The 13,347-nt window shown below is 46.2% G+C and overlaps 1 protein-coding gene across 8 annotated transcripts in view; it reads right to left on the bottom strand.

The window, feature by feature from the left end:
* Positions 1–1,960: 1,960 nt before the first annotated feature.
* The window catches only part of Dnah9 (dynein, axonemal, heavy chain 9), a 367,182-nt gene continuing 355,795 nt past the window's right edge, over positions 1,961–13,347 (bottom strand). For 7 of the 8 annotated variants that reach the window (XM_039087294.2, XM_039087292.2, XM_039087293.2 and 4 more), the window contains 3 exons: positions 10,204–10,386; positions 4,808–5,197; positions 1,967–2,415 (listed from right to left, as the gene is read on the bottom strand). In XM_039087294.2, the coding sequence (XP_038943222.1) occupies positions 2,188–2,415; positions 4,808–5,197; positions 10,204–10,386 (801 nt within the window). In that variant the 3' untranslated portion in view covers positions 1,967–2,187. Of the gene's footprint in view, positions 2,416–4,807; positions 5,198–10,203; positions 10,387–13,347 lie in introns of all 8 variants that reach the window. The other variant, NM_001427097.1, reaches the window with a different exon arrangement.

Below are 13,347 nucleotides of genomic sequence, written 5' to 3' on the forward strand. Positions count from 1 at the left end.
CCTCTGAATAAACTGTTTTCATAGAAGAGCCTATGTGGGCACTGAGCTCCAGGACCAGCCCATAGAAACCTAGCAGGTTGGTAATGTGGCAGAAAGGAACTAGAAAGCAAAAGCCCGGGCCATGCTGGGCAACCTTTGCCTTAGGTAAGTCTGCCTGCCACGTGATCGCATGCCTCAAGTATCCTCCTTTCTCCTAGCTTCCTTCTTGAACGATTATTATTGCCAGACTGTTTTATGTTTTAAAATGTTCTTTATTACCTCTGTTTGCCCGTAGGGTGTTAGGAAGAAATCAATAGTATGGATCTCGTTTTTAATACTGCCTAGGACTTTATTAGCATATATATGTCTGACCTGCCCATTTGTCCTTGTAATCACAAGTTGTATATCTCAAAGTTTCCTGCTTCGATACAGTGAAACTTCTATCAACACCCCCATGTCCCTCTTCCCATGTACCCCTCCCTGCTCCCATTCAAGTTCATGGCCTCTGTTTTCACCATGTGAATGTGTGCATGTGTGTATCTCTGTCCTGATGTTAGAATCGCCCCTAATGACCACTGTTAGTGCTGAGTAGTTAGCTAGGCCTCCTCCTTGTTGAGTGGTTTGAGAGCTGTTGGTGACTGCCAGGGTTGTGTGTGCCACTACCACACCCTCAGGGTTGCTGTGCCATGCTGGCTGTTGGAGTGGTTTGTAAGTGCTGTGCTGGCAGGCGTTAGAGCTAGCTAGGACTGTTGGTTGCCTATCATCTCTGGAAACTTGCACTGAGCCTTCTGGTACTAAGAAAGTTAGTTCTCGGATCAGGTCAGTTGTAACACAGGGGTCTGTGCCCTATTTCTGACGTGCGTCGTATTTCAGCAAGAGGAACCTCCACCTGGTGGTAAGTAAGAACAGTGACATAATAGGCTAAATACTGGGATAGCCCTGACCAACAAACGCAAAAGACAGCTTCTCATGCATGCTGTTGGGGGTCAGTTTAGATGAGAAAAGTTCACTAAAACTGTACCCATATTTATACACGGAATTATGTGTATTATAGTTTTTTAATAATAGTATGATTCTTTGTGGCTTTTTCAGCCATCCTTATTGTTGTTTTATCTACTTCCCTCCATCTTCTGGATTACCACCTTCTTCTTCCCTAAAGAATTCCCCTTTCCCATTTTTTTTTTAAACCTTACCAAGTTGAGTCAGAAACTATATAAAGTAGGATTCCAGCTTTGCTCTGACAAGTCCTCTTGTATCTCATGAGGCACTGTCTAATAGAAATTAAATACTGCTGCAAGGGTATGAAGAAAGAGGAAGGATGATCCCCGCTCCTCCTGACCTTCTTTACCAGAGTCACTTGACAGAGTGTGTCAAACCCATCAAAACTGCACAGCCATTTAGTATCCAGTGGAGGTGTGCACAGTGGGAAATCTGGAAAGTTTCAGGTGAGTAGCTTCATGGTCTAAGCCTCTCCTTGGGGTCTCATGAGGAGTGTTCAGAATAGCAAAGCTAATGGGATCTGCTTGCATGCTTACAGATGTATCCTCAGCAAACTGAGTAGGAAGGTTATTTGATAGATGCATGACTTAATCACAGACCACTGTGACAGGTGCCATATGACAGCCGCTACCACAGAGGTGATCTTGTTAGAGTCTTACTGGAATGCAGCCACACCCACTTGGTTACATGTCTAGGCTGCAGCCATATACAGGGTTTCTAGCCAAGAATGTGGCTTGTGAAGCCTTGGGTACTTACTCTGACTGTTTACAGAGAAATGCTAGTGTTGTAACACTAAGACTTCTAAACCGGGCAGTGTTTCCCAAGCAGTGATGTCATGCAGATTACAATCGATGGGAACTGCCTGTCCGTGGGAGGTGTCTGGGAGCTGGAGCACAAAGGTCCAGGACTGCGCTGTGTAACAAGGTCTGTGGTCATTACCAGCTCGTCTTGTTCTCTTTACCATTATTTAAGACAGCAGATCTTAGAATAGTTGGGTAAACCACTTTATTTGAGAAATTTACTACTCAAAGTTTCCCCCACTATTTCTGGGCTGACTCTAAGAACTCAGCCTCACTTGAGGCGCTCCCAGTCCTCTAGAGAAATTCTACAGAGGTTTAATGCCTATGATTTCTTCTAAGAAATCACCCGCTTGCCTGTCAGGGAGCTGTGAGTGACCCTCCTTTCTTCTCCCAGGGTCTCTTAAAGATGCTAAATCTGGAGAAGCAAGGCAACACCAGCCAGAACCCACTTGGAAGGGTTTTCTTTAGTCTTCAGATTAAAAGTCCACACGTACGTGGGTCCCCGTTGACAAGTCTTGTACACAGGACAAGCATAGATGCTTCGGCAATCTTGCTTCTCTGCCGGAATGGCCTTGAGGAACATCACAGGCATGGGGGGTGTCAGGTCCTTCAGTTTCGCCTCCGCAATGATCCCAGCCTAAGAACAAGAATGTGAAGAGAGCCACTTTAGTCCCAGAGTCCAGGCAGCCAGCATTCCCCAGGTTCTGGCCGAACCCTCCCACTCTTCAGGGTTCTCCCAATAACCTACAATGGAAACTCTCTCCTACTTTAAAAATACATGTCTTTGTGCTTAACATAAATCATCTCTTTTGTTTCTTCATTTATTTGAAAGGGAAGTCTTGCTGTGTAACTGAGGCTGTACTTAAACTCATTCTTCTGCCAGCTTCCTGAGTGCTAGGATTATAAGCATGTGATATTACAACTAGCTTTAAAGTCAATTGCTGATGTTGAGCTCTAAAGGTTATCTATCCTGTACAGATTAATCTATTTTCAGATGGATTCTCCCTCTTTCATATATCCATTTTATCAGAATATGAAGGGCAAGTATGTGGTGGATGCCATGTTAGAGCTCTAGACAGGGGAGGGAATGCAATTTCTGCCAGCACATGCTTTTTAGATTTGAGGTTATAGCTACACACAGTTGCTACCTCTTTGATATTTTGTTACCTCTGGGGCATTTCACCTTTTTGTAAGGAGGTACTTTTTTCCACTCCAGTAACTGGGGACAAGGTGGGTCTTTGCTATTTCGTAACTTTTCAGATTGGGTTGTCTTATGGTTTTCTGGGAGGGCTCAATAGACTTATCAAAGACCACTATCTAATTGGCTATAAAGACTACGGATTCTAAGATGTTCTCAGAACAAAAGAGTTGTTAGCCAGATAAACTTGGACTTGCAGCAAGCACAATGAAGGTGTGACTTTCTCGAGTTTTCGGAAGACACTTAACCTGCTGCTGTCCCAAACTCTCTCCAACCACAGGACTCTTCCTTACCACAGGTGGTGCTGAGTGCTTCATGAAGCGCCCCTTGGACCTTTTGGGTCTGCTGATCCCTTTACCATGTGCCTCTGACCTGCCCTTTTTAATGAACAGAATAATTTGGTTTATTTTCATGAAATGTATTAAAATGATTTGCTTTTCTAGTTCTTTCAGAGTCATGGTGGAGAATAGAAACTAGTGAACAGAGGGACTGCCGTTTGTCCACAGGACAGAACGTTCAAGCTGAGGATGAGCAGGCCAAACTTAGGCTGTTTTTAACGTACCATAAAGCCAGCCCTTTAAAAGTTAATGGGTCAGTGTTCTTAAGGATTAATAATATTAGTTTCGGATTATATTCATTCCTCCAGAAAGAGGTGCCCATTACCAGTTGCCACCAATGTTAGATATTCACACCACCTACGCTTCGGGAAAGGCTTTCGCAGAGGTGGACTCCCTTTGTAAACTTTATAAACCCTCAAGGCAGGAAAGTGGCCAGGGCCCTGCCTGAAGAGCTGCAGCAGCAGGCCATTCCCCAGACCTAACTGTCATAAAGGTCATCTCTAGCCCCTTAACAGGACCCTCCCAAGAGTATGCTAATTTCAGGCAAAACATCTGAACAAAACGCACCAATCCCTGAGTTCCCCCAAGCTCAGGACTTGAAATCCTACCAGTGCTCATCCTGGAAAGCTCTTAGAAAGCTCCACCCTCCAAGAACCCCTATATAATAATCACTGCACTTTGTCCAATTCCCTGTTGCCCGCTCCTGGAGCATAGGCAACCCTCCTGCATCCACCCCTCCATCCTCTGGAGCCTCTGATCTTTTGAGATTTGCTGCCTGCTGTGAGTCTCATTGGAGGAAGATCAGCACTGAAGAGAGGGGAAGCAGCAGCAGGACTGAGTCTCCTGAGCTCCTCAGCCGGGGTTTCCCTTCCCCCAGGATCTGGACTGCCTCTGCTGAGGCTTCCTCAGAGCCATTTGGTCCCTGGGCTCACCTGTCTCAGGATGCCTTTCCACTGGGACATTGTCCCACCTCAGAGCTGTGTAGTTCCTGCACCCCAGTGTCTTGGGATACCTTTCCATTGGGCCAGCTTCTCCCCTCAGATGTGTGTGGTTCCTGGGCTTCTGAGTCCCAGAATATCTTCCCATCCGAGCAAAAAGGCCAACAATCAGTACCATGGAATCTATGTCAGCTGTCTGCGGACCAGATGCAGTCCAGTTCTCTTACATGGAAACCCATTTGATTTCACAAGTGGCCGTTCTCCCATTTTGCAGTTTGGTCAATGGGGTTCTTGAGAGGAAACACTAGACCATAGCCACATGATTAATAAATGGAGGTGCAAAGGTCAGATCCAGCTAGCATGGTGGCATGGGTCTCATTTTCAGCACACTCTTCTCCCTCTTCTGAGCCTTTGCTCTTGGGTAGGTTTAAAAAAAGCTCTCAAGGAGAGAAAGGGCACCTAGGTAAAAAGATTCCAGAGCACTGCACCGGACAGTCAATGTGCATGTCATCAAGCCCACCCCAAGGTGTCATCTGGCTTGTCTGCAGACTATACCTGTGTGTCCCAGCAGGCGCCTTCCATGAAGAGCCCATAGATGTAGGCCCCTTCCCGAGGAGGGCTCCGGAACTCCTCTCTGTTCTTCTTTGTCACATCACATTGCAGGGCCATCTGGTCTAGTGGCCATTCATTCTTGCGAGCCATGGACTGCATAATGGCAGTCAGGAAGGACTGGGGGTTGAAGAAGCCCGTCAGCCACACAGTTGAGGGCATCACGAAGTCCCCTGTCCAGGTCTCTAGCTCTTTGATTCTGTTAAGCAGGTCCAGAAACCAGGCTGCAAGGCCTGCTGTGGAAGGGTAGGCTCTCCTGGCCCAGGGCTCTGGGACCACATCTAGGTATAGGGCATTCTGTAAGTTCTCCATCTCGCTGGTCATGGTCAGCTCCCCCTAAAGACCAAAGGGAAGAAAAGGAGTTAAGGAGGCAGAAGTCTCAGGGAGCACTGCCCTTTGTGTCTTCTGACTCAGACAGGAGCTGACTCCAGCGGTGCAGGCTGCTAGTGTGGTTCTGTCTTGTATTTGCTTTGCAGAATTTGTCTAATGAAGGCTGGTGCTTTAGAACCTACCTAGTACCCACAGCTGCACAAGGGCAGTAATAATGAGAAAGCTGCTGCTGCTGCAATGCATTGCTGCTCCACAAAGCAGTGGCAGCACAGATGCAGCCGAATTCCAGTGCAGTTACTGGGCCTGGATACTGAAAGCTCCCATGGTAGCTCTGGCAAAGTCAACAACCCTTTCATGGGCTAACACTTTCCAAGTCCTATTGGCAGCATTGCATGTACCCATTAGCCATATGTGGTCAGTCAGACATGGATGTTCCGAGCATCAGAGAAGCTTCAACATGCATAGTTCTTTTGCTTCGACTTACATCCTAGTCCAAGTGAGGGTAAGGAAGTCACATGGCATAACAGGGAAGAGAAGGATGCTGGTCTTCTCATTTGTCAGGAGGGGTAAAATTTCAGCTGGGTCTCCTGGATACCCAGAGCATTTGTGAATATGTAATACATAAAGGGGCTGAGGAAAGGTAGGAGAATGGGGTAGAGCTGATGTCCTGGTCTGTTCTGTACAGCAGAGATGTAGAGGGTAAGCCTGGGTATGAAATTGGGTTCTCAGACTGTTCCTACTCTGAGTGAAAAGGCAAATTTTCCATTGATGGAGACTGTAGAATGTTATGTTACAGCTGCTGTAGGTGGATAGGAAGAGACTAGGGCCAAACTCTGATCACCAGGGCCCGTTTTCATTTTTTAAATCATGTGTATGCGCAATGTGTCTATGTGAATGTTTGCATGTCTGCATGCAGTCTCTGCAGGGGTCAAAAGGGGGGTGTTTGCTGCCTGGAGCTGAAGTTATAGCCCACCATAGGTTCTGAGAGCCAAACTTGGGCCCTCTACAAGAACAACATGTGCTCTTAATGGATGGGCTGTCAGCAGCCCCTACTAGGGCTCTTCTTAAAAACTGTGATACAGTAAAGAAATGGTCTCCTAACTTTCCCTAGCCTGGGTTTGAGCAGCACTGATTACTTTCTAAACATACCTGCTCACATGGGCAAAAAAACAAAAAAACAAAAAAACAAAACAAACAAACAAAAAAAAACCCAAAAAACTTTAAAATACTCCCAGACCTGTGACACACTTCCTTGGTTTCCACACGCATGGGAAACTGGGAGAACACTGCAGTCCATGTGGCACCTTTTCCAGGTATGGTGAAGGCAGCATGTCTGTGACCTTATCTATTTTATTCATCCCTATAAATAAATGCTTTCATAATCTTTCTTTGATACAATAGAGTGAAAACCTTATTTCTCCCTATAGACTCTCGTTCCTTTGAGTCACAGTGTGTTAGAAGCTAGATTCATAGGCTGAAGTCAGACCAAAGGTAAGGGAGGAGGTAGGCAAGCCTAGAAACCTCCATCTGGAAGGTCATTGGCAGCCAGGCTGTGCTCACAAGGCAGCAGAGACATTGAGTCCAAAGAGGACAGGCTGGAGAGGACACGTCCCTTCAGGGCTTCATGCTCCATCCATCTGAGGGCTCAAGGTCCGCTCTCTCTCCATTCTCAGGAAAATGGTCTTTGTAGCCAGCTGTACCTCACCCCACCCCACCCCAGCCAATCCTGGGGCTTGAGCCTGTGCTTTCACACATTGTAGGTAAAGCCCTGCATCACTGAGCTATCTCTCCTATCCTTAGTGTTTAGAAATAGAGTTTCACTCCATAGTTCAAACTGGCCTTGAATTTGTAATCTTGCCTCTCCAGTGCTGGGATTGTAGACAAGTACACACATCATCCTCCCTGGCCCTGGCTTTCATTCACACACATCACCAGGAAAGCAGGAGATGGGAAGGAAATAGAATGGTAAGGGTCCCACATCTTCCACGGTGGCTTCCAGACTGAGGTGGGCAGTGGCCAGCTCGTCTGAATCTCTGGTAGAGAAGGAGATAGCCAAAGGCATCAGGCCTAGGATGGTCAAAGAGTCAGAGCAAGATGTTCCTCAGGAATTGATCTGAAGTCAACAGTGTGCAGGAGTCAAGACCCAACATCGGCCAGGCAGCCTTTGCATTTGAACAAGGGGGCAGACTTAGAAAAAAAATAAAGCACAGGGAGAAACAACTAAGGTCATCAATTATTTGAACAATGAGAGGTTCCAGGCATGCCTGATGCCGGGTTTGCCAAGGGAGACGAGGCCCATTGGGATTCCAAGATTTTCCGGCAGCTGTGTTTCAAACCATGGAAGAGGTGAGTCTAATTTTCCTAATGCCTCCTTTTTAATGCCATATACCTAAAATAGAAAACATTTGGATATACAATCAAAAAATTTTTTAAAGATTTATTTATTTATTTCATATATGTGGGTACACTGTCACTGACTTCAGACACACCAGAAGTGGGCATCAGATCCCATTACAGATGGTTGTGAGCCACCATGTGGTTGCTGGGAATTGAACTCATGATCTCTGGAAGAACAGCCAGTGGTCTTAACTGTTGAGCCATCTCTCCAGCCCCACAATCAAATTTTTAATGACACATTTTACAGCTTTTGGTCTTTTATCTTTGAAATCTGATGTGCCCTTTACTTTAGTATCTACTGTATTGGACAGGTCTAAAAACTTGGATTCTCATGTGTACCTCTGTAGGAAGAGAATTTTCTAGTCTTCTTTATATCAGTGTATGCTCCTTGGAAAATTACAACTAATTATAATGCTTCCCCTCCCCCCCCAAAAAATCAGCGTTTAGGAATTTTGTAGATCAGGCTTTAGTGCATCTGGCTAATGGGAATCAGAACACCTAGAAAGACCGAGAGCCAGGTGTCTCATGTTGGTGAATTCTCAAGAGAAATTCTCTCTGTGGGACACGTCTGTGGCCAGCTGGCTTTCCCCCAGATTTCTTCCTTCGCCCCCTTCCCCCCCCCCGTCTGCATGTTTTGTGCTTTGAGCTGTTACAGACCTGCAGGGCTGTATCTCATAGCTCAGCTAGGACTTTTGGTATAGGTGGTCTTACAGCCAGTCCTGATTTACTGGGAACAGAAACGTTTTTATCATACGGCTGAGGGTGTTTGGTGAATAACTCAAAGGGTCAGGCATTTTGTGACTGTGCTGCCTAGTTTGGGATAACAGTTGGCTTGACTTAAGTGCCGGGAGGCTGGAGACACCCACTTTTTCCTACACTGAGCCAGCAGTAGCCTCAAGTCATGAAGTGACTGTGGAGAAGGGGTAAGGAACAAAGGGGAAATGTTAGCAGCATTAGCTCTTCTTGTCCCTGCTAGGTTGTCAGGTCACCTAAGCCCCTGCTTAGCTTGAAGCAGAGTTCCCCACTGGTCCATCTAGCAGGTTCTGGTGTACATCCTTATGGGAGGCCCTCCTGTTGCAGCTTTCCTCTTGGGGTTTCCTTCCTCTGCTGCTCCTCTCTTCTCTAAGCCTAAATGCTTTCCCTGCTTTGGCTTCCTTCTGCCTTCCCTCCTCCATGGAAGCTGTACTCACTCCCAGGGTCATCTGGTGCTGTTAACAAGGCCTCACCTTGAGGTCATCAGGGAGGACAACCAGACTGGTAGATGCAGATGGAGATAGGAGAATGTGTTACATGAGTCTTTTGACCAGGCCACTCTGGGAACCATCCACATGAAACTGTTTCCCAAGAGGACTGACTGGAAAATACCCTCCAGGTCATACAGGTTCCTCACTTCTAGGTTGTTGTTCCATCACATTCTAGAAGTTTATCAAACATGTGAAATGTTTGCTTCTGGCACAGCAGATGGACTTTTAGAACAGGCTCTTAGGTCCTCTGCTGTGGTCTCTAGCAGCTCTGTTATTTTGTCCTTCAGTATACCTGTTCACCCTTCCTCAAAGGCCTCTCTGTGCCTTCCTCTCCTATCTCATGGGCCTCTTTCTGCTTCCTCCTCTAGCATCTGCTCATGAACCTTCTATCAGGCTGTCTTGCAGGGAAGGCAAGCATCCACGTCAGCATCTTTGTGTCCTTCCCCACAGAGTGTTGAGATCTGCCCACAGATCAACACTGTGGGAGCTAAACTGAGGGAGAGAAACTCCACACTGCTTCCCTATCTCTGCCCAGGCATTCTTCATGACTGACTACACAGAGGCACAGTGAAGGTTCTTAGAAGAAAAATGAATGAACATATTAGAAGTCAAACGGGTACAGCCTGTGCCAAATCGCAGGCTTCAGTAGGCTATGACGGCAGCAAACCTACTCAAGAGAATTGCTACTGTATAGATGAGGTGCAAAGTACGAGAGGCAAGGGGCTGCTTCACATCCATCAGCGTATCTGATTATATGCTGGCATGGAATTTGGAAGCCATCAAATGCTGCCTGCCCTCAACAGCCCAGGCTTACCCATTTCGTCTAACTCTAGATTTTTTTACTGCTTGGTAGTTTGTTTACACACACACACACACACACACACACACACACACACACACACACACACACACACACACACACAGTGCCATCATTGTATAACTTCCAAAACTAGACATTGGACTAGAGTGGACTTTGAGGGCTTGACTAAGCTTTCGATGTAAGCTACAAGTTTCTGGATTATAGGCACATTCTGAGATACTGGGGATCAAACCCAGGGCCTTGTGCATGCTGGACAAGCTCTACCACTGAGCTGCTCCTCCCACCAGAGATTATAACTCTTTTACTAATGATGTCAGTGTAGACGCATGCATGTCATCATTCACATACATAGAAGACTATTGAACAGGGACGAATACAATGGTCCTTCTTTCAGACATCTGCATAGCTAGTCTGGCTTCTGTGGAGTGACACCGTTCAGGTATTTCTGTGGCTTTGGAGCAGTTGCCCTTCAGTGCCCCAGCCCTTTGTTGTCTGTCACTCTGTCCCTGTCGGATCCAGCCATGTCCTCCAGCTATGTCCCTCTCACTCACCTGTAAACCAAGATGCAGCTCTCTTAGCGAGCGCTGGATCTCTCTGGTCAGGATGTTCATGCGTTCACACTCCTGGAGGGCAACTACAATGTAGGGGGTGCGTTCCTCCACCTTAGCCATTAGCTCTGGGATGTTAAATTCATCTGTCACCCGATCCAGTATTTCTTCCAGAAAGGCTTTGACCTGTTCCATGACAGAAAACACAGAGCTAAGAAGGGACTCCATGGAAACACTGGCCTCGTATGGTAAATCCGGCTTTGCTAACTTTGAGATCTCCATCCCTCCCTCCAGAGCAGACCTCTTTCTTCTTTGGGAAATGTCTTACCCATCTTTCTGGGTGTATGCTTCTCTTTACTCAGGTTATATGAATCAGATTCTTTTGGGTGGGGAGCTCAAAAGCCCCAGGGGTAGTAGGCCCCTATTTTTATTAATTAATTTAACATGGCTGTACTATCAAACTACCTTCTAAATTCACGTCTCTCTGCCCACGGGTGAGTGAAGCTCTTCAACCTCCTCAGAGAAGCTGCTTTGTGCAGCGGATGAGGGTTAATGTAGAAATTCAAGACCAGTCAGTGACTGTGATGCGCTCAGTCACACGTGGGGCATCTATATCACTCCACCGCAGGGATCAGGAGCATGACAGGAAAGGGGGTAAAGATTGTAATAGCTGGAAGCTGGCGAGGACCTAAGCAAAACAGTGTCAGGACATGGCAGGACTGTTGTATTTTTAAATTTGTAGCAGCTGTGGTTGCTTGCAAAAGACCTGCAAATGATGAAGCCAGTCCACTCCCAGCCCTACATGAGGTGATTATTAAAAACCAACCATGACAGAAGCAACAAAACCCATGATGCTTAGGGTATACGGAGATGGAGTTCCAAATCTGGGTTGAGTTCCAGAAAGTAGTAGGGGGTAAATATGATCAAAATACATTGTATGAAAATCTCTAAGAATTAATATAATACTTAAAAAAACATTCAAGGGATTTTATCCCCCTATAATGGACACTACATGATGGTCACCTACCACCTGCTGCCTTTCCTCTCATCACACAGTGGCTTGCTTGCTTGGGTCAGCTAAGCCAGGATTGAGGAATGACCTCAGGACACTTCTTTCCAGAGGCTGGCCAATCCCTGTGACTTGTGTGACCAGCCTGAAAAGAATTCTAAAAATTAACATTGAAAAACTCACAAGCTGACCTGATTAGCTATAGGAACTAAAGTGGATCTTTGGCCTCAGATGCCCCTTGTGGGCCATGTGGGGCTAAAGCACACAAGCACATATCGACAGCTCTCCAAGTCAGTGGTTCTGACATCCTCAGATCCAGCCGACCAGGGATCAAAATCCAAACATATCTTGTCATTATTCCTTAAACAACACAGTATAACTATTTGCACAACTTTAGGCATTATAACTAATCTAGTGGTGACATAAGGCATAAACTATACCTTAGTAAAGCACTTTCCTAGCAATGCATAAGGCCCAGCACTGTGTAATGGTATACCAGAGGATGTGCAGAGCTTACATGCTGATACTAAGCCATTGACATAAGGCATTTGGGACTTTGGCATTTACAGGGAGGGGCATGGATATTGGGGGATTCCCTTCACTTCCTTCTGTTCTGTATTTCCATGCAGTGATACTGTTAGTTTTTTTTTTTTAATTTGTGAATTCTGAAAGTGGTATGGTCATCTGTCACTTAAACACCTTCCCACAATTCCTGTTCCTTTACAAACTACCAGCTCATTAGGCCCGAGGAGCTAGAGTAACCCTGGGAAATTGAAACGGAGGTACAAAGACTGTGGGTTATTTGGAGGCAAGCACTTGGAGGCTGAGCCTGCTCTTTTGGAGGAAATGAGTGAGCCTGGGAGGTTTGTTAGCAGAGAAAGACAAGTGAAGCTATGCACACGTCATGGCCATATGGCCAGCAGAGTAGAGTGGAGGGAGCCAGAAGGTGTGAGCAGGTGAGCACACACTAGCCTTTCCACGATGTAAGAGCTGAGCTCTAGAGGCCTGTGCCTATCCGTACTTCGTTCATTTCGACATCTCCATCCCTCCCTCCAGAGCAGACCTCTTTCTTTGGGAAATGTCTTCTCCATCTTTCTGGAGAGTTGCTGGTGCAAGCTTCTCCTTACTCAAGTAAGGATCAGATTATATTCTCAGGAGCATGAAAGTTTAAAGCCAGTGGGAGGAGGGAGGGATCCTGAAGGACCCTGCAGGCTTCTTCCACTGAGACCCTGGAGCCACTTGTCTTTGCCTTTCCTTTGATTGGTTCATCTGACAGGAAACTAGGTTTTGCTTAGTTTAGCTAGATCTGTACCTATTGCTAACAACCAAGAAGCCCTGACTGAGTTAACCCTGTTTTCATGGGATGCAAGCAAGTGAGTTAGGCTTCAGGTTTTCATCTGTAAGCACATCCACTAGAGCCTTTCTTGGTTGGCTCCCTTCCCCCAACTCCAAGGGTTGACTTGAAGATCAAATCAAATGAGCTGATGGATGTTGTGGCATCTGAAAGCTTTAAAGGACTATATTAATGTAAAGGATGATTAATATACACCTTGCCTTGAACTGCGAACACACAATCCATTCCCCAGAAAAAGAGCTGATGGTAGGAGGGAAAAAAAAAAGAGCCCATCATCCTACGCCAATGGGTCTCTGGTTGCTATCATAGCAAAAAGTAGAATGGAATTTTAATGGTACCTGAAAGCTGCTGCCAGAGCCGAAGACAAATGGCTAAATTTATATTATATTTCTCTCAGTCCTCAGCATGTACAGTCCTGTATCAGTGAGCGGCCATTTGGCTGTGACTCACAATGAGATGACGAGATGGTCTAGAGGCATTACTCCAAAATACACAAGGATGGGGACACTGAGTTCTCTCCTGTCTCTTGTCAAGTCAGGAGGATGTGAAGGCCTGGGAAGGAGCTGGGGATGGGGAGAAGCTGGGCAGAGACAGAGAGGACTCTCCTTTTCTCAGGGGGCCTTGGAGTCCTTCAAAGAGAAGGGGTGCCTTCCAAGGAGTGAGGTCAACTTCATTGCCATAAGCAACACCTCTGCTTTTCCTTCTTTTTGAGAAAGTAATACACATTTACCAGAAATATCAGGGGGAAAAGGCCTTCTAGAATCTTTTCTTCTTAAGACAGAAA

This window comes from Rattus norvegicus, chromosome 10, assembly GCF_036323735.1.
Source record: "Rattus norvegicus strain BN/NHsdMcwi chromosome 10, GRCr8, whole genome shotgun sequence".
Classification (NCBI taxonomy): Eukaryota; Metazoa; Chordata; class Mammalia; order Rodentia; family Muridae; genus Rattus; species Rattus norvegicus.